Source organism: Sarcophilus harrisii, chromosome 3 (genome assembly GCF_902635505.1).
Source record: "Sarcophilus harrisii chromosome 3, mSarHar1.11, whole genome shotgun sequence".
NCBI classification, from domain to species: domain Eukaryota; kingdom Metazoa; phylum Chordata; class Mammalia; order Dasyuromorphia; family Dasyuridae; genus Sarcophilus; species Sarcophilus harrisii.
In genome coordinates, this window is record NC_045428.1 from 604,158,242 (window position 1) to 604,178,563 (window position 20,322).

Below are 20,322 nucleotides of genomic sequence, written 5' to 3' on the forward strand. Positions count from 1 at the left end.
AAAATAAAGCAAGTGTTTATTAATGTGCTAGACAATGAACTAAGTGCTGGAGCTACAAACAAGCAAAAAAGCAGCTAGCCCCTGGCCTAAAGGAGCTCACACGCTAATGAGGAAAAGAACAGCCACCAGAGGGAGCTGAAAGGCAGGGGCAAGGGGAGATGGGGCAAGGGAACGGGAGTATTCTGGGAGAGTTTTGGAGACCTGAGGAAGTCAGGAGTAAGTCCAGAAGAGCAACGGAAAAATCAGCCTGCTAAGGAGCCCCTCCAGAGAGGAAGGAGAGGAGAAGGGGAAGGCACAAAGTGCGCAAGGGCAAGCAGGTGAGTGTATGTACTTTATGTAAGACATCTGCATCCTTTGTCCTCTGACACTTGAGAGATAACAGTATGTGGGATGAGGAGCAAAAGGGAGCCCCCTCCCCCAGCCTCCAAGCCCACGGGTGTGCGGGGCAACTTCTCATCGGTGGAGAGCTCTCCCAGCACGCAGGTCCACTCTCAGGGCTGGTCCAGAGCTTCGGACACATCCTTAGGTACAGAGACAGCAGAACTAAAGGAGAGGACGCCCCCCCCCGCCCCCACCGAGGAAAACTGTCCATTTCTAAAGCAAGCTACTGATGTAACGACCCCACAGTAGTCCCTCTCCCTTGGCCCTGCTGGGTGCTATATGGCACCGTGTGTAATACCATTCTTGGGGTCTCTGCGTCCTGGGGCAGGATTGGATCTCATCTCCCTTCCCCAATGGTTCTCTCCATAGGGGTTGGGGGGGGGCAGAAGGGAACTTCTGAGCTGGGGGGGGGGTGCACCAGATTCTTCCAAAGGGTCTCATCTCCCACAGGAGAGAAGGGGGACTGGCCGAGGACCCGAGCAGGCTGGCCCACTTTGACCCAGGTGTTTGTCACCTCCCCATCGTCCCCCCACTTTCTTCCCCCCCACCCCCCCTTCCCCTCCCCTTCCGCTGCCCCTTCCGCTCCCCCTCTTTTCTTCCCTCTCTTCTCTCCCTTACTCCCCCTCCCCTTCTCCTCCCTCTCCTCCCTTCCCCTTCCCTCTTCCCCTCCCTCCCCTCTCCCCCTTCCCCTCTTCTCCCCCCTTCTCCCTCCTTCCCCTCTTCTCCCCTCCCCCCCTCCTTCCCCTTCTCCCTCCCCCCTCCATCTCCTTCCCCCTGTCTCCCCCCTCCTCCCTCCTTCCCTTTTTTCTTTTCCCTATTTTTTCTTTTGTTTCCCTTTCGTTTCTTTTTCCTTTCGTTTCCTTTTCCAATGCCTTTCCTTTGGGAGAGATTCGTTTGTCTGGAGAGTTGGGGGGAGGGAGGCAAGAGGGGTTTGGTGGGGAGAAGGGACTGTTTGGGGGAGGAGGCGGATTTTTCGGAGTTGGGTTGGGTTTTTGGGTGGGGTGGGGGGGGTTGTTTTTTGGAGTTTGCCTGTTTTGATGGCCCCGGGGGAGGTGTTCTGAGGGGAGTGGGTTTGGGGGTGGTTGTGGGGTTGGAAGCTTTGCCCCTTTGGGGTGGGATCGATGAGGTGGGTTGTTTTGTTTTTTCCCTTTGTCTCTTTTCCCTCGAGGGCCAGGGAGAAGGGAGGGATGGGGGGGCAGAAGAGGGGAATTGGCTTTTCCCTACTTTTATTTTGGGTGAATTTAAGGGGTTTGCCGGGAGTGTTTAGTTTTGCCTTCTTTGGGTTTTGTCCCTGGTCCCTTTTTGAGACGACCTCGCGTTTTGCAGGCTTTTTTCCTTTTTAAAGGTCGGTAATGATTTAAGAGTGCTGGGGGAGAGGAGGAGGAGGAGGAGGAGGAGGAGGATGGAGGGAAGGGAGAAAGGGGAGGGGGAGGAGGAAAAGGGGAGTGGGAGAGGAGAGGGAAAGGGAGGGAAGGAGGGGGAGGAGGAAAGGAGGCGAAGGGGAGGAGAAGGAGGAAGGGAAGGGGAAGGGAACGGAGGAGGAAAGAGAAGAGGGAGGGGAGGGAGAAGGGGGGGGTGCAGAAGAAAAGGAAGGGGGAGGAGGAGGAAGGGGAAGAGGAAATGGAAGAGGAAAGAGAAGAGGAAGAGGAGGGGAAGTGAGGAAGGAGAAAAGTAAGGGAAGAAAAAGGAGGAGGAATTGAAGAGAGGGAGAGGAAGGAAGGGGAGGAGGAGAGGAAGGAAGAGCAAGGGGAGAAAGAAGAGGGACCTTTTAGAAAATGTTCTGGGGCTGTTCTCTGGGTCTGCGGCATTGCCACCGTCCCAGTGACCCCCACCCGTCCCCTCCCTTGAGACCAACGTGACGCGATACAGCCCGGCCGGCTCGGGCTTCTGGGCACTGCGTAGGGAAGGGGGCGGGGAATCCGTGACCCCGGAGCGCCCAGCCCAGACTACAAGTTCCGGCAGGCCGCACGGCGGCGGCGAGGGAGCGCGCACGACGTGACGCGTGCAGCGTGGGACCGAGTGGGCGTGGCCTCATGAGCCGCTACGTGCTGCCGCTGTCCGTGGCCGGGACCCTTCTGGGGGCCGCCGTGCTGCTCCGGTGAGTGGGGGCTGCATTCGGGGTCTCTCGCGGGAGAACTAAGAGCCCGTGTTTCGTCACCGCGCCCTCCCCCTCCTCAGTTCTTTACTCTACCCGAGTCTTTGCTTCCCGTTCTGTGAAATGGGCGCCTTCCTGCACGTGGACACGTGAAGCACCGGGGGAGGGGCGAGGGGCGTGGCCGTTCCCTTCCCCCCGCCTCCAGCCCGCCCAGTTTAGTCTCCCAGGATCCCTGGGACCCAGAAGACGGCCCATTTTACAGATGGGTCCACTGAGGCTCAGGGAAGAGAATGGCGGGATTGGAGGCCAGGGCTTTTTATATCCCCTTCGGAAGGGAGGGCTTCCAGCCTGGAACCTAAGTACTTAGTAAGAAACTTCTGTGTCCAAGCACCCAGGCCAGGAACAAGGGAGGGGTCAGCAAGTCTTGGGGGCTGGAGAGGACACCGAGTGGCCGGCCCAGCTTGGGACGTTTCCTCTCTGCCGAGCACCGGGCGGGTGTCCGATACTGATAGAATGATGCTCAGGGACGGTGGCGGCTGACCTGCAATGGAAAGGTCGCCAGAGTGGCTCACGGGATCCCCGCAACCGCGCTGGGGGGGAGGGAGGGCCCTTCTTATCCCCGTTTTACAGGTGAGCAAACTGAGGCAGGGGGGAAATGGGAACAACTGCCATCTTACTGACCTAGGGGACTCTTAGAGGGGGAACCTCTTCTAAATGAAAGCTGGCATCCTTTAATCTCGGAGATTTGTGGAGATCCTATTTCCCACACAGAGATCAAAGAAAGGGGCATAGGATTCTTCTGGACAAATATATTCACGGCGATTCTTTTTGTGGTGGCAGAGAATTGGAAACTGAGGCAATGCCCGTCAGCTGGGGAATCGCTGAACAAGTTGGGGTAGATGACTGTGGAGTGGGGTTGGTCTTTTAAGTATGGTACAGTCCTGTGGTCCCGTGCTATTGGGACACTGTGTCGTGTTCCTTGGCGTCGTCAGCATCGGGCCGTCCTGTGGCCCCGTGCTATTGGGACACTGTGTCCTGTGGCCCTGTGCTATTGGGACACTGTGTCGTATTCCTTGGCGCCGTCGGCGTCGGGCCGTCCTGTGGCCCCGTGCTATTGGGACACTGTGTCCTGTGGCCCCGTGCTATTGGGACACTGTGTCCTGTGGCCCCGTGCTATTGGGACACTGTGTCGTGTTCCTTGGCGCTGTCGGCATCGGGCCGTCCTATTGTACTGCGCTGTTGCAGTACTGTACTCTACTACCTTGATGTTGTGAGCACTGAATAATACTGTTTTGCTGTCCTTTTGTAATGCTGCACTGCACTACATTGTTGTAAGTGTTGTGCAGTATGGTTGTACCATATTATTGAAATATTTTACTGTCCTGTAATTACCTTGTGCTTTAAGAAGTGGTAAAGAGGATGATTTCAGAGAGACTTGAGGAGGCATGGATAAACTGAGGCAGAGGGAGGTGAGCAGGACCAGGAGAATGATTGATAAAACACCAATGACACCCTAAAATTAATCCTCTTGGGATTAATCGGGAAGCCAAGTGGGCTCTGCAATGACCCATCCAAGTTGCAGAGAATCTGTGAGGAGGGAAGTTGCCTACTCCCGGACAAAGACAAGGACGCACATGCAGTTGGAGCTTCCATTTCTGGACGTAGCCACTGTGGGAATCTGCTCGAGTCTGTGTGTGTTACAAAGGTTTTGTTTTTTTTTTTCTTTTGAATTGGAGATGCAGATGAGAGAGAAAAAACATTTTTGTTCATTGAAAAATAAAATAGAGGGGGCAGCTGGGTGGTGCAGTGGATAGAGCACCAGTCTTGGAGTCAGCTTCAAATCCAGCTGATACATTTAACATGTACTAGCTGTGTGACCCTGGGCAAGTCATTTAACCCCAACTGTTTCACACACATACACACACACACACACACACACACACACACACACACACAAAGGAAAAAAACAAAATAGAGTTGCTAAGAACATTAGTGTCAAACTCAAATAGAAATGGGGTCACTAAGCCATATAGAAGGCTTCCTGCTGGTGCGCATTGACTTAAAAAAACCATATAGTCACGTCTATGCTGTAGCATATTTTTAGTTACTTTGTTCTTCATTCTCCAGTTCCATCCTAATCTGAGTCACAGACACCAGCAGACCCCTGGGTCTGCCAGTTTGGGCTTAGATTACTGACAGGGTCTTGCCCAGCTGGTAGGAGTCAGTGGTTGGGTTTGACCTCAGGTCTCCCAACTCAGTCCTTTGCGACCTGCTGCCTCTCGTTCCTGCCATTATTTTTGTTATTCATGGAGAGAAGCAGCGTGCCTTTGCAGTGGATAGAGGCAGCTTTGGCCAGATCAATGGCCCTCATCTGTCCCGGACTAGCCATGGGACCCCGCTCAGTCCTAAGCTGAGACTAGAAGTAAAATGCGAGTTGCTGGCCTGTTACCGAGTTACTCTCCTTAGAGTTCTGCCCAACTATGATCATTGTCACGATCGGTAACAAAAGAAGTCAGGGCCCAGCTCCCTTCCGGACACCAGACTTAATCCTCATGGGGAAATACAGGAGTCACAGTGAGTCATCTGGCTCGCCCAGCTCAGCATAGGAAGACAGACCGGGAGGACAGGCTCAGGCCAGGAGCGCACAGTATGCCACGGAGAGACTGTACCAACCCACACTGGGATAGGTGCCAGCCAGCACTTTTGTCATTCACTACCTCTTCCCAGGTTACAACAGGGCAGAATGGGAAGGGGACCTGCACAGGATGATTGAGAGGCCCTGGGCTGTATCCTGAGAGAGGAGCAGAGCAGGGTCTCAGTTCCAGCTTCTAGCCTAGTCTGAAGCCTGCAGTGGAAGAACCAGTGCAGGAATCCCAGGCTAATGGGAAGCCATCAACTCTGATGCTCTGATCTAGCAAAGTCTTATAGCTGATTGACAAGGGTGGAGGCCAGCGGCATCTACTTACTCAACCAAAATCCAGGTCAGAGCTCAGACCTGGGAGCAGCAATAAGACTCTGCCCTAGATCAGATCCGTTGGCAAGTTCTGAAAGCTGGCAGGTCCCCAGCCTGGCCCTGAGATCCTGGAATAACACAACACTCAATACCTCAAGAAAACAGCCACAGGACCAGCCATGAATATGGCAGAATCCAGCACTAACATCAGATCTGAAGTCAGAAAATGAGCAAAAAAGAATCCAACCATAAGGTATTATGATCAAAGGGACACTCAAGACACAAATACAGAAGAAGAGAATGACTCCAAAACATTTGCAAACAATGACTCAGAGAAAAATACAGCCTGGGCAAAACTTAACTAGAATTCCTGGTAGAAATTAAAGCAAGGATTAATGTTTTTTTCATAAATCGGGAGGGGAAAAATGGAAAAGAAATGAGAACTATAGAAAAATAATTGAAATTAATCTTGGTAAAAGCCTTTCACGAGTCACAAACTTCAGAAAAACTAAAATGGATCAAAGAGAAGCCCATGCATCTAAAAGACAAAGCAAAATATTATAATAATGTAAAGACTGAAGATATAGAAGAAAATGTTAGGTATCATGGGAGTGAAGATGGGGAGGGGAGAGAGAGAGAAAGAGAAAAAAAAAAGTGGAAGTTGAAAACAGCTATTGGTTTCTCAAAGAAACCCCAAAATGAAAACATCCAGTAATATTTTGGCAAACATGCTTCAAAGGTCAAAGAGAAACTGCTTCAAACGATCAGAACGAAACAGTGTTGTGGGCAGGATCACACGGGATTTAGCAGCCATCACTTTTAAGAAGTGGAGAGCTTGGAATATAAGGTACCAGAAGGTAAAGGCTTATAGCCAAGAGTAACTTACCCAGCAGAGTTGAGTGTAATGCTTCCAGGCAGGGTTGGGGAAGGAGAATGAATCCTTAATGAAATAGGAAACTTTAAATGTTCCTGATGAAAATTCCAGAGCAGCACAGCAACTTTGCAGAACTGAAGAGAAGAAAAAGAGAAAGCGAAATAGTGATATAGGACTTCACAGCCATTAACTGCTTACATTCAGATATGGGGGGGATGATACGTGTCCCCTTAAAACCTTATCCTCTTCCGGGGTCATAGAAGAACTCGAATTAGACAAGGTCTCGGAGCGATGGTGAGGGTTTTCATAATTGGTTATTTTTTCATTTTAAACTTCCTTTTAAATTGTGAGTTCCATATTCTCTCCTTTGTTCTAGCTGCTGCTTTGCCCACTGAGAAAGCCAGCAATGTGATATCAGATATCATGTGAAGTCATTTAAAACATTTCCATGTTCATGTTGCAACAGCAAAAGGCGAGAAAAATTTAAAAAGCAAAAGGCAAATGCTTCGGTCTACACACGGTGCTTTGTCTGGGGACGGATAGCCTTTCCCTCCAGGAGTTCTTTGGAGTTGTTTTGGATTGCCCTATTGCTGAGAACAGCAAAGTCGTTCACAGCTTTGTGAACAGTCGTTCACAGAGACGATCACAGCTGATCGTCGTAAGGTACTGCTGTGTGCGCTGTTATCCCATTCCGCTCTTTTTCACTTTCCGGTAGTCCTCCAAGTCCGGTAGTTCTCTCACGATTATGTCACGGCTTGTTCAGTCATTCCTCAACGGCTGAGCATCCCTTCAATTTCCAATTCAAAGCTGTCACAAAAAGAGCCACTGTAAATATTGATGTAGAAATAGGTCCTTTCCTTTCTTCTTTCATCTCTTTGGAATACAGACTTAGTAGTGGTATTTCTGGATCAAAAAGCATACACAGTTTGTAGCCTTTTGGGTGTGGTTCCAAATTGTTCTCCGGATTGGTTGGGTTGGATCATTTCCCAGCTCCACCAATAATGTAGTGGTGTCCCAGTTTTCCCACATGCTCTCCAACATTTGTCCTTTTCCTTTTTTGTCACCTTAGCCAATGTGCTAGGTGTGGGGTGATGATGCTTTAGAGCATTTTTTCCTATGACTATTGTTACCTTTGATTTGTTTCTTCTGACAACTGCCCGTTCATACCCAGCGAGAGCAGCTGGAGGGCCTTGGGGCTTGTAGAGCTGAGAGTGCTCTCTCTTCCCGTGCAGGGACTCGCTTGGCGGCGGGAGCTGCCCCAGCAAAGCCACCATCCATGGGAAGACGGTCATCGTCACGGGGGCCAATACTGGCATCGGGAAGGAGACCGCCCGAGAGTTGGCCCGGAGGGGTAAAAGTCACCCAACCCCACATCCCCTCCCGGGGAGCGCTGAGGTGTAACGGAGGAAGGGAGCCCCGGACTTGGAGGCAGTGATGCCCCGACATTGGCCAGCCGCTGGGCCCTGGGTCTCTTTGTCTCTTGGATTCAGTGGCTTCTGGGGCCCTTTCAAGTCTGTGATATTCTCGTGCAGGGGGGTTTGTCCCAGTTTCCTCATCTGTAAATCCAGAGAGTCAGATGTCCGAAGCCCGTTCCCGTGGCCCTGTTTCTGGGTGGTCGCCCTTTAGCTTCAGGACCCCCTTTCTCCCAGCAGGCCCCTCCCCTCTCAGTTCCCCTTTTCCCTTGTTTTCAGGAGGCCGCATCATCCTGGCCTGTCGGGACATGGACAAGTGTGAGGCGGCAGCCAGGGAGATCCGGGGGGACACGCTCAACCACCACGTGGACGCCCGGCCTTTAGACCTGGCCTCTGTGAAGTCCATCCGAGCCTTTGCCAAGAAGATCGTGGAAGGTAGGAAGCCCAGGGGCCCACACCGGCAGGGGCGGCCTCCCCTGGGGGTCGGGGACTGGCCCAGGCCAACCTCTCGGAGCCTCGGGGCTTCCTTGTGTGGAGAGGGACTGGGGAGCTGCCCCAAATCAGACCCACGCCCACGGGACCCCATCCAGATTGCCGCCAGAAAGGGGAGGAATAGGGGCAGGGCGCTCACTTGCCCATCTACTGGGTAGGGGCAGGGAGGGGGGAGGAGCCCCGGCTCCCCCCAGGGCAGGGCCCAGAAGGAAGGGGCTCAGCTCCCTGCCCAGGACTGGGCATGGAGGGGCCCTGGAGGGGGGGAGCTCTGCCTGCGGCTCAGGGCCAAGGAGCAGGTTCTGACCAGCGCACAAGGGGGCGCTTTGGAACAGAATGGGGTGGCGTCTGTCAGGGGGTGTAGGCTGGGCCTTAGAGGCCTTGAGCAGGGCATCAGATCTCGGTGCACCCCGTGCCTTGAGGGGCCCCACGCTGAAGACCGGGAGCAGAAGGGGCCGGGGTGGAGGGCTGCCTGGGCAGGGCTGGGCTCCAAGCCATTCGGCCTTTTCTAGAGGAGGAACGTGTAGACGTTCTGATCAACAATGCGGCCGTGATGAGATGCCCGCACTGGACCACTGAGGATGGCTTTGAGATGCAGTTGGGGGTCAACCATTTGGGTAAGTGGTAGCCCCTCCTGGGGAGGTCCCCAAGCCCCCCAAGGGACTGGCTCCCGGCTCCCTTATCGAGGGCTACGGGCTGAAAGGCAGCCCCTGGCTGCCAGAGTTGGAGGGCGGGCGCCGGGGGGAATGACCGGGGGCCTCCTCCCCATGTCCCTCGCCCCACCAGGCCACTTCCTCCTGACCAACCTGCTGCTGGAGAAGCTGAAGGCGTCGGGGGCCTCCCGCATCATCAACGTCTCCTCACTGGCTCACGTTGCGGGCCATGTGGACTTCGAGGACCTGAACTGGGAACGGCGCCCCTATGACGCCAAGGCCGCGTACTGCCAGAGCAAGCTGGCCGTGGTGCTGTTCACCCGGGAGCTCAGCCGGCGGCTGGCAGGTGAGCCCGAGGGAGGCCGGGGGCTACCACCGGTGTGAGGGAGGGGCAGACCAGCCCACGCAGGAAAGGCGCGACATCGGGGGGTGACCCTCAGCTCAGGGTCCAGGATCCCAGGGAATGTGGTGGGCAGGCCACGGCTGCAGATGGCCATCTCCCCCTCCCCAACCCCCCCAGAGCTGCAAAGTGCCTTGCTGCGGGTGAGGAGGAGGAGGGGTCCCAAAGGCAGGACCCATGCTCTTCTGCCCCCCTCCCAACAGGGACTTCGGTCACTGCTAACTCCTTGCACCCCGGGGTGGCCGGCACTGAGCTGGGCAGACACACGGGCATGCACAAGTCTACCTTTTCCAGCACAGTCCTTGGTAAGTCCCTCAGGCTGCCCCCTTTCCCCCCCCGGGAAATGAGCGGAAGTTCTGAGAGCCCCCAGGATTCCCCCAGAACCCACTAGGGAGGCACAGAAACAGAGACGGGCCATCACCTGGTGGGGAGGGGGGCTCCACAAACGTCTTCCTCTCTGAGAGCCTCAGTCTCCCCACCTGCCAGACAAGGCATGTCTTTCAAGGCCTCCCTGACTCCGTATCTCCTGTGTGCCGACCCCAGGTCCCTTCTTCTGGTTGCTGATAAAGACGCCCAAGTTGGCGGCCCAGCCGAGTGTCTACCTGGCCGTGGCCCCGGAGCTCAGCGAGGTCTCGGGCAAGTATTTTAACGCCTTCCGGGAGAAGGACCCGGCCCCCCAGGCCCAGGACGACGAGGCGGCTCAGAAACTTTGGGCCTGCAGCGCTCAGCTGGTGGGGCTGCCGGAGGCCGGATCGCCCACGAAAACCACTAAAGTGCGGGGCTCGTGAGCCCTGTCTTAGGCCACTGGGGTCCCGTCCCCCCAGGCCCGCTCTCGTCTGCCCCTGCTCCTCAGCAGGGGCCTGGACCACCTGGGCACCCCTCTGGGAAGGCCTGGGGCCCCTCGCGCTCACCGGGGCATCATGGGAGGCTCCAGATGGAGACATTCTCCCAGAGCGCAGGGAGTTCCTGGCTAGGGGCCCGGCTCCCAGGAGACCCCCGGCGGCCGGGGCCAGGGAAGCTCGGCACCAAAGTCATGTGAGATTTCAGTGAAGGATTAGCAGAAATAAAGACAGTGACCTCATCAAGAACGTTTCCTTGGAGTTGCCTTCCCATCTGGATAAATGGGGAGCCTGGGGAGGAGGACTGGGGTCAAGGGGCAAAGGTCAGACCCAACTTCCCCTCTCAGCATCTCGGGGTCCTCGTCCAAAACGAGTGGAACTTATGTCTTCAGAGCCCAGCTCTCTGGCCTGCCTGGAAATAAGCCCCCTGACCCCCCCCCCCACGCCCCCAGCCAATCCCTCCGACTGGGGACGCCCCCTCCTCGCAGCCGGACCCCTCTACCCAGGGCCCATCTAGCTCTAGCCCTGACCCCTCCCCTCTCAGCCTCTGCTGGAGGCCCTCCCTGGGCCCAAGCCCTGATGAGAGCAGAGACGCCCCGCTTATCAGATGGGGCAAACCTGGGCAGGGCGGCAGATGCCAGGAGCCCCAAGAATCTGGACAGAGCGGGCCGGGGAAGTCCCTGAGCTGGACATCTCCTGGCGGGGGCTGGGAGACCTTGGGGAGGTCATGGGGGCAGGAGACCACCCTCCAGGGCTTAAGAAACATGGCCCGGAGCGAATCGGGAGGGAAGGTCTGGGCTGGCCCCTCACCATCCCCCAGGATCCCCCGACCGCCCTGGGGCCAGGCTTCAGGACAGTTGCCCAGAGGGCTCCAGTGCAGCCCAACTGTATTTTAGAGTTGGGAAACTGAGGCACAACACAGGGAAGGGCCAGGCAAGGGTCCTTTCTGGGGTGGGGGCCCTCCAGAGTCATACCGGTCACCGGACCCCTCTGGAGTCAGAGGGAGGGTGGAGCTGGGCCTGGTACAGACGCTGCCCGTCAGGCAGTCCCTTCCCCCTGGGCACTGGGAGATGAGGAAACCACCTACTATGTGCCAGTGCTCACATCGGCCCAGAGGTGGGGAAGCGATTAGCCCCGTTTTACAACTGAGGAGACTGAGGCAGAGAAAAGGGGAGCGGGGCGGGGCCCGAGGCCGCCCCACAAGCCGGAAACATGAGCCCCTTTCTCCCCCTCCTGCCCTGGGCCGACACCGGGGCTCCCTCCCGGTGAACAAACAGGGCCGGGCTCAGTCCCAGCCGGCCGGGCAGGTTCCACGCCCGCCCAGGGGGAGGGGACGGTTAATTGTAATCCCGGGCCCACCCTCGGGCACCTTCCCGGTCCGGGAGCTCTGGGCTGCCTCCCATTGTACGAGTTTAACACCCGATACCTGCGGGGCCCCAGGGTGGGGGCGGACGGGGAGCGCCCAGGCCCGGGATGCGCCAAGGAAGTGAATGTAGCGGGCGCAGCTGAAGGGAGCCTCGGACGGCGAGGGCCAGGGGTGGGCTCAGCCGGGGTCCGCGGGCCAAGGGAGGAGCAGCCGGGGTCCGCGGGCGGAGGGAGGGCCAGGGGTGGGCGCTGTTGGGCCCCAAACCATCCCAGGCCGGCTGTCGTTTGCAGCCGCTGCTCCCAAGTAGGTGCTCTGGCGGCTGTGGGCCGGCCCTGCCCCCACCCGGCCCGCCGCCCCCTCCAGGACAGGGCAGGCGCTCTCCCGCCAGCGCGGGGCCCGGGCCGGCCCCAGCCCCAGAAGGCCCTGCTCCGAGCCGCCTGGCTGAGGGTCCGTGGGCACGAGGGCTCCGCGCCAGGCTCCTCGGAGCCCCGGCTTTCTGCCGCTGGGAAGGACCATTCCCCCCCCCCCCCCCCCCCCCACTCCTAACTCCCGCTTCCCCCACGCTCCAAGGCTCCCGTGCTCCTTCAGGGGCTCAGGGGCAGGGACTCGGCCAGGCTGGCCCAGTCTCACTGGGAAGCGTGGGCCTGGACGGGGATGGGGGAAGGAGGGGGGAGGAGGGGGGAGGGGGGCGCCCGAGGCCTAGCGGAGGGGGCGGTATGGGCAGCTCAGGTGCCCCGCCCCTCTCCCGGTGTGCCCGGACTGACAGGTGTGCTGGCGGGGGCAGGGAGGGACTGGAGCAGGGGAGCAACAGGAAGCAGGGACTGGCTGAGCGCGGGAGGGAGGGAGGGACGTGGGGCTCAGTTTCGGTCACACCCAAGGCCAGCCACAGGCTGCAGAGGGGCCTCCTTCCACTGTTCCACTCCGTCTTCTGCTTCCAGGGACCCAGGTATCCGGATCCCCCAGTGCCCGCCTCCCTAAGGACCCAGGTATCCGGATCCCCCAGTGCCCGCCTCCCTAAGGACCCAGGCATCCGGATCCCCCAGTGCCCGCCTCCCTAAGGACCCAGGTATCCGGATCCCCCAGTGCCCGCCTCCCTAAGGACCCAGGTATCCGGATCCCCCCGCCTTCCTAAGGACCCAGGTATCTGGATTCCCCCGCCTTCCTAAGGACCCAGGCATCCTGATCCCCCAGTGCCCGCCTTCCTAAGGACCCAGGCATCCTGATCCCCCAGTGCCCGCCTCCCTTAGGCCTGGGCATCCCCCTGCGCCACCTCCCTTAGGCCTGGGCTCCCACTGGAGGAGCCCCAACCCCACTCCCAGAGCCACAGCCACGGGGTGAAGGCTTAGGTACGTGGGGAGCGGTGGGGCCCGGCCGCCCGGTGCAAGAAGGGAGCCTCTGGTCCCTTTCGGCTCCGGGGCCCCACGACAGCCCAGCAGCAGCGCCCGGCTTTCCCCCCCAGAGCAGGACCCGAAGGGCCCCGCCCCCAAGTTCCCGGGGTCTCCCGGCCCCACCTAAAGCCTCTCCTCTTCCAGGGCGCCTGGACTGGGGCCACCATGAGCAGCCCCGCAGGGTGAGTGTCCCCCCCCATCCCTTCTTCCTCTTGGTTCGGCCCCTCAATGGGGGGACGGGTCTGACCTGCTTCACCCTGTGACTCTCTGACCCTCCCCCCAGGCCCGCTGCAGCCCCCAAGCCCAGCGCCAAGTCCATCTATGGTGAGTCGGGGGCTGCCCCGTGGGGGGCCAGGCAGGGCTGGGGGCCGGGCGGCCTTGGCCGTAAAGGAGCTGCCCAGAAAGTGCCCCTGCCCGGCCCACAAGCTCCCCGAGCCCAGCCCAGAAGCTCGCCGGCCCGGCCCAAATGGATCCGCTGGGGCTGAGGGGAGGAGCTCTGGAGGTGGAAGGCCCCGCCCCATGCCCCCAGGACCCGACTCCATCTTTCCTTTGGGCCTCAGTTTCCTTGTCTGTAAGATGGGTGGGGGTGGGCAGACAGCCCTGTTAGCGCCTTCTCCCTCCAAGTGGAGGCTCCTCGGGTCCCTTCCTCACTGGCAGAGCAGGGAGAGTCTGAGAAGGGGGTGCAGAGCTTGGGGGGCGGCGGGGGCGGGAGCGACTGTCCCTTAGCTTCCCCCTCTGGTCCCAGAGCAAAGGAAGAGGTACTCCACGGTGGTCATGGCAGACGTGTCCCAGTACGCCGTCGGGGGGGGGGGGGGGGGGGGGAGGGAGCAGGGGAAGTAGGGGAGCCCGGGCTGACCTGCCTCGCCCCGCCCCCCCCCCAGCACCTGGTGACCTTCTGCTTGGGGGAGGAGGACGGGGTCCACACCGTGGAGGACGCCTCCAGGAAGCTCTCGGCCATGGACGCCCAGGGGCGCATCTGGGCCCAGGAGATGCTGCTCCAGGTGTCCACCGGCCACGTCAAGCTGCTGGACGTGGACTCCAAGGTCAGGAGGCGGGCTCTGGAGCTGGACCTGAGCCCCGAGGTCACCCTCCCGGCCCCCTGGCCCGGCTTCTTCCTGTGGAGAAGCAGAGTGGGGGGGGGGGTTCAGGGAGCTGCCTCTGGGGTCAGAGGGGACGGAATGGGGAGGGGGGCCGGAGACAAGCAGCCGCCCCCTTGCCAGCCTCCACGCCCTCCCACAGGAGGAGCTGGAGTCCTACGCCCTGCCCTCCATCCTTCGCTGCGAGACCGTGCTCCCCCCGGGCCAGACCCACTCGCTGCTCCTCCTGGTGTGCCAGGAGCCCGAGCGGCCCCAGCCCGACGTCCACTACTTCCAGGGCCTCCGGGTCGGGGTGAGCGGGGGCAGGGCTGGGAAGGAGGAGCTGCGAGCTCCCCCCAGAGCCCGGTGGGGGGCGGGGCGGGGCGGGGCCGGGGGGAGGGCCCCCGGGGCTAGCTAGTGCTGGTACAACCAGGGACAAAAAGGGGCTCAGGAACTCAGGGGGCAGGGGAGGGAGGAGCGAGGGACGCGGCATGAGGGGAGCCCGGCCCTGCTCCGGCTCTCGGGGGGCGTCTCCTGGGGGGCGTGCTCGGGGAGGGAGCCCGCCCCCACGTGGTCTCTGCTTGGCAGGCGGAGCTGATCCGGGAGGACATCCACGGGGCCTTGCAAGCCCAGCGCTCGGGCAGCGGGGATCGGCGGGCGGCCGCCCTCAGGTGGGCGGGGAGCCGGGCCCGCGGGGAGGGCAGGGGAGGGGGCGCTGAGATCCCGGGCCCCGCTGACCCCCGCCCCCCCACAGGGCCACGCAGGAGGAGCTGAGCCGCGCGCCCAGCCCCGGGCCCCGGGACGCCCCCTTCCAACGCCGGCCTTCCACTGCGGCTGCACTCCTGGAGTTGCCTTAGTGAGCTGCGGCCGAAGGGAGGAGGCGCTGTGGCTGAGGAGCAAGAAGGCAGGCTGGGGGAGCGAGCCCCTGGGAGCCCCTCATCTGCGGGGCCCTGGTCGGAGATTCAGCCCCTGGGGCCAGTCCAGGCACGAAGCTGCCAGCCGCGGGGCCAAAGCCGGCCAGTGGCGCGAGGGGCGGGGAGGTGCTGACGGTCAGCCCATGCCCTGCCTTTGCCTCCCTCCCCAGGTGCCCAGAGGCCGGCCCTGGACCTGGCCAGTGTGGAGGCGGAGCGCAACGTGGTGAGCCCCGGGCCGGGCAGGAAGCGGGGGCCGCCAGGGGTCCCCTCCCTGTCTCACCCTCTCCCGGCTCCTAGGACATCCTGAACCACATCCTGGATGATGTCGAGAGCTTCGTGGCCAAACTGCAGAAGTTGGTGTTTGAGGCCTCAGTCCCACACTGGGAGCAAAAGGGCTGGAGGGTCTATGGAGGGGCCAGGGAGGTGGGGGCCTGAGGGGGGGGCCTGGAGGGGGCCTGAGAGGGGGCCTGGAGAGGGGGGCCTGGAGGGGGGGGCCTGGGGCCTGAGGGGGGGGGCCCGGAGGGGGGGGCCTGTCTGTCTGTCGTGCTCTGCCTCTGGGTCTGTCTCCCCCATCCCCCTCTCTCTCCTGCCTTCTCCGCCCCCCAAGCCTCCCCGGGTCACATCCCCCACCACCCAGAGGCCCCCCCAGGCCGCGCTGGCAGCAGGCGGGAGGGATCTGCCTAAGCTGGGACGGGCCCGAGGGCTGCCTTGGGGCCCCTTCCCGCACGGAGATTCTCCCCGGTCTCTCCCTCAGAGGGGCTCCTGACCCTTCGGGCCAAGCCCCCCACGGAGGAGGAGTACACCGACATCCTGCGCAAGATCAAGTACTCCTTCAGCCTGCTGGTGAGCCCGCCCCGCCCCCGGGCCCGCGGGCGCCCGCTCCCTGGGATGGGGGCGGCTGACCCAGAAGCCTCTCCCCGCAGGCCCGCCTCCGAGCCAACATCACGGACCCCTCGGCCCCCGAGCTGCTGCACTTCCTGCTGGGCCCGCTGCAGATGGTGAGGGGCCCGCCGGGGGCGGGGCCGCAGGGAGGGGGCGGGGCCCGCGGGGGCGGGGCCGGATGGGGCACCGCCTCTGACCCCTCCCCCCCCGGCGCCAGGTGGTGGATACGTCGGGCGGCCCCGGCCTGGCGCGGGCCGTGCAGCAGCCCCGTCTGACCGCCGAGGCCGTGGCGCTGCTGAGAGAGACTCTGACCCCCCGAGAGGCGGAGCTCTGGACTTCCCTGGGAGACGCGTGGACCAAAGCCCGGTACTTGGGGCCCCCGGTCTGCCCGACGCCCCCGGGGGGAGGCCTCGCGGGCCGGAGGCGCGCGGCTCAGGGACCCTCCCGTCCCCCCCAGGCTTGAGCTCCCGCCGGAGGACGGCGCCCCCTACAGCCCGGCCTTCTACAGCGGCTGGGAGCCCGCCCCCCAGGCCCCCGGGGGCCAGCCCTGGGAGGACCCCGTGGAGGGGCAGCACCGCCATGAGAGGTTGCAGTGAGGTGCCTCCCGCCTCACTTGGGCTTCTGGGGTCCTGGGGGCGGGAAGACTGCCCCCTGTCCCTCAGCCCTCTTCCTGGCAGCAATCGGCCCCGCAGGTCGAGGTCAATGGTGAGTCTCAGGCAAATCTGGCGGGGCGGGTCTGGGGGCAAGGAGCTGAATGCGGGGCCTGGGGTGGCAGCCTGATCATGGGGCCATATCAAGGGCTGGCATGGGGTGGGCCGAGGCGCCAACCTCGGTCTCTGTCTCTCTGTGTCTGTCTCTGTGTCTCGGGGCCCGGCGGGGGGGGGCAGGTGGCAGAGGGGTGGTGAGAGGTGGAAGGGCAGGGGAGGGACTCGGACACGATCGGCGGGGCCATTGATTTTATGGTGAGGATGGGGAGACAGAGGGAGGGGCCGGGGCAGAGACACAGAAGCACACCCAGGAGGACTGGAAAGGGAACCGGAGGACGGACGGGGGAGGAGCTCCGGGCCGGAGGGGGAGGAATCAGCTTCGGGGAGCGGAGAGCCGAGGGGCCCATGGAAATACAACTCACCCCTGGGCGGCCCTTTGGTGTGGAGGTAGGCTCAGGACTGGGCCCGGACAAGCAAATTGAACAGGAGGGCTGAGGCCTGAAGACCCCTCCCTTGCACAGGTAAGATTGGAGGGCTCCTCCCTGCCCTCAGCCCCAGAACACATCCCTCCCACTGTCTCTCCCCCTCTTTTTTCTGTCTTGTCTCTTCTCTCTCACTTTCTCCCCTCCCCTCTCCATCTCTTTCCCCCCCTCCCTCTCTGTATCTGTCTCTCCCTCCCCATCTCTATCTCTGTCTCTCCCTCCGTCTCCCTCCCCTTCCCCCCCTTTCTCTGCCCGGTTCCGGGGTCTCCGTCTCTGCCTCAGTTTCCCACCTTTCACCAGTCTGTTCTTGAGGCCCTGGGCCAGCCCGGCTTTCGCTGCCCCGCCCCCGCCCCGCCCCCCTCGGGGAGGCAGCTTCCCTCTGACCTCCCCCCGCGGCCCCTCTCAGTCACACAGAGCCAGACTCCGAGGCGGAGCCCGAGGCCCAGGCGGAGCCCGGGGCGGGGGTCCCGGGGAAGTGGGTTCTCTGTAACTACGACTTCGAGGCCCGGAACGGCAGCGAGCTCTCTGTCCATCGAGGGGACCTCCTGGAGGTGACCAGACCCTGGGGCCCGGATCAGGGGAGGGGGGAGCAGCCGAAGCAGGGAGCAGCCGAAGCAGGGAAAGGGGGCGGGAGGCAGAGCGGAGACCTCGCCCCCCTTCGGCGGTCTCTCCTCCCCACCGGCTCCCCCCGGGGCCTGCGGCAAGGGCGGCTCCCTCCCCTTCTCCCTGCGCCCTCCTCGGGATCCCCCTGCAGCGCCCTGGGGGGGCCCTTCCACTCAGGCGGAGGCAGTGACCCCTCGTAGGAAGAAGCCCCCCCCCCCACCTGCCTTCCGCCCCGGCCCCCGCCCGTCCTTCCTGCTCCCCTCGCCAGGGCCAGGTCCTCCCCCTCCCCGAGGTCTCTCCGGGGGCCTCTGCGCTCCCGCCGCCCGATCCACGACCAGTTCCCTGCTAGTCTCTCCGCATGCAGGGTTTCCCAAAGCTCCCCCTAAAACCATCAGTGGCTCCCATGGCTACAAGCTCTGGCTGTTCCCAGGCTTCCACTTCCTGAGACGGGAGCCCCGCCCGGGCCTCCTCCCCGCGGGCTCTTGTGCCCGAGACAAGCCCCTCCCCCCATGCCCATCCCCTGGTGGTCAGTCCCCGGCCGGGTTTTGCTGCCCTGTGCTGGGGGAGGGGGACGCCTGGCCAGGGATGGCGGAAGGTCTCTATTAGACCCTGCCCTCGAGGGGCTCACATGGGGAGGGGCTGTAGCCGCCGAGAGCACTGGGGAGGCTTCCTGCAGGAGGGGGTCCTCCCCAAGGCGTCACCGCGGGCCTCCTCCAGTGAAGGAATAGAGGGTCTGGGCTCCTTCCGAACTGAGTCTGTCTGCCTCCCCCTCCCCGCCAGGTCCTGGACGATGCCCGGAAATGGTGGAAGGTTCGGGACCTTCAGGGACAGCAGGGTTACGTCCCCTACAACATTCTCACCCCTCACCCCGGGCCCCGGAGCCGAAAAGCCAGCCCTGCCGGGGCCCTGGTGAGCGGGGGGCGGGGATCCCGGTGAGGGAGGGGGGAAGCCCGCGTCCCGGAGGGGCCAGGAGGCCTGAGGCCCCCCCCAGGTAACTTCCTTGTCCCTGCAGGAACAGAGGACCCCGCCCCCGCCCCCAGCCCCAGCCCCTCCCAGGCCCCGCTGGGGCAGCACAGACAGCCTGGACTTGGACGCTGGGGAGAAGGGTATGGGGGTGGCGGTGGGACCCCGGGAGGGGGGGAGGGGGGTGGCGGTGGGACCCCGGGAGGGGGGCATGGGGCCCCTTCCATCCAGGACTGCTCCCTGAAGGCCCTGTTCTGGAGCCTGTGTCCGCTCTGCACATTCTCCGGCGCGGGGCTGCACCCTGGTGGGGGGGGGGCCCCCAGCCTTGACCTCACTTGCCCTCCCCCCATTCTGCAGAAAAGTTCGCCCACATGTTGAGCGTCAACGAGGAGCTGCAGGCTCGGCTGGCGCAGGGTCCCCGGAATTCCAGCCGCTGCTTCCTGGCCCCGCCTGCTGGCCCTCGATTACCAGCCCCTGCCTCCCTGCCCCCAGGTCCGAGCCTGGCTGCAGGCCAAGGCTTCTGGGCCCAGTGTGCTATGTAGAAGCGCGGGACCTGGGCTGAGGAGTGGGCTTTGGCTTCTGAGTTCTCTCTGCCCAGTGAGGAGCTATCCCTGGGAGGGGATGAGGGGGCTCCGGACGCCTGCGTTCTGGCGGGCAGGGGCGGGGGTGGCCCGAGGGGGGAGGGGCCCCCTGACCAGCTTCCCGTCTCCCCCGCCCTTCGATAGGACCGTGAGTGCTCTGGGGGTCCTAACGGGCGCCCAGCTCTTCTCTCTAAAGAAGGACGAGCTGCAGGCAGTGAGCCCAGAGGAGGGGGCCCGGGTCTACAGCCAAGTCACCGTGCACCGAGCGATGCTGGAGGCGAGTCCGGGGACGCTGGGTCCCAGGAGGGGAGGGGCAGGGCCCTGACGCCAGTGCTCCCCGAGGGAGGGGGCAGGGACCCTGACGCCGGGTTCCCCTGAGGGGAGGGTCCAGCTCCAGTCTCCTCTGATCCTGAATCGGAGAAGCTGTCGGAGCTCCAGGCAGTGATGGAGAAGCAGAAACGGAAGGTGGAGGGGAACACGGACGAGGACGCGCCGTGACCCTCGCGCCCCCATTGCCCCTCCTCCTTCAGAAGCACACCGAGCACCCCGCAAGAGACAGACGGGTCCTAGCTCCTCTCCTCGCCCGCCGGCCCCGCCCAACGCGCTCCTGATTGGCTATGGGCGGGAGGGGCGGGGCCACCGGCCCGGGGAATAAAGTGTGTTGTGTCTACTGCACGAGGCGTCCCGCTTGGCTGCGGCTCTTCACCCAGCATGCGCCGGGTCTGGGATCCCCCGGGATCCTACGCACGGGAGGGAAGGTGCCAGTTGGAGCGCAACTCCCCAACTCTGGGATGGCCACCAGGGGGAGCCACGCCGGATCTCCCAGGGGCCTTTCTACGCAAGGGCCTCGGGGGCCCCACCGAGCTCCCATTGGGACTCCTTCCATTCATGGGGCGCCCCGCCCCCCACCTAAGCTTTCCTCTCTCCAAAGTCCTGCCCGCTATACGTCCCGCCCCTGCGGTCCTGCACCCCCTTTCCCTCCATTAGTCATCTTGCCCCACCCCACCGATGGCCCCGGCCCCCAGTCTCCACACTGAATTCTCAAACCTCCAGCTCCCCATCTATTGTCCCCGGACACCCCAAACCGAGCCCAGGAATCGCTCCTCTCGACTTGCTAAATTCTCCTCCACTTTCTCTGCAAGTCTGCGGCACGCGCTCGCCACCCCCCACCAAGTTGCCACGGCGATGGTTCGGGACAACTCCCCTGCCCGTGCCACAGCCGGGCCGCCCACCTCCTCCCTCCTCCCTTAGCCCCCTCCCCTCA

General features: G+C 62.2%; 2 protein-coding genes across 2 annotated transcripts; both read left to right on the top strand.

Moving 5' to 3' along the window:
• The first annotated feature begins 2,081 nt into the window (after nt 1–2,081).
• Nucleotides 2,082–10,357, top strand: RDH13 (retinol dehydrogenase 13). Its single transcript, XM_012546817.3, has 7 exons — nt 2,082–2,479; nt 7,536–7,654; nt 7,995–8,150; nt 8,717–8,821; nt 8,991–9,203; nt 9,461–9,562; nt 9,801–10,357. The coding sequence occupies exons 1-7, from the start codon at nt 2,415–2,417 to the stop codon at nt 10,043–10,045; spliced, it is 1,005 nt and encodes a 334-aa protein (XP_012402271.1). The 5' UTR covers nt 2,082–2,414; the 3' UTR covers nt 10,046–10,357.
• Nucleotides 10,358–12,344: 1,987 nt separating this feature from the next.
• Nucleotides 12,345–19,556, top strand: EPS8L1 (EPS8 like 1). Its single transcript, XM_031961794.1, is given in 24 exon segments — nt 12,345–12,408; nt 12,449–12,568; nt 12,995–13,032; nt 13,134–13,174; nt 13,596–13,652; nt 13,730–13,893; nt 14,090–14,239; nt 14,515–14,597; nt 14,681–14,782; nt 14,893–14,966; nt 15,011–15,063; nt 15,138–15,263; nt 15,597–15,683; nt 15,764–15,838; nt 15,940–16,088; nt 16,180–16,321; nt 16,400–16,431; nt 17,318–17,462; nt 18,295–18,423; nt 18,527–18,620; nt 18,835–18,964; nt 18,966–19,001; nt 19,203–19,335; nt 19,470–19,556. Coding segments are annotated over 22 exon segments (2,106 nt in total). The 5' UTR covers nt 12,345–12,408; nt 12,449–12,568; nt 12,995–13,015.
• Nucleotides 19,557–20,322: the final 766 nt, after the last annotated feature.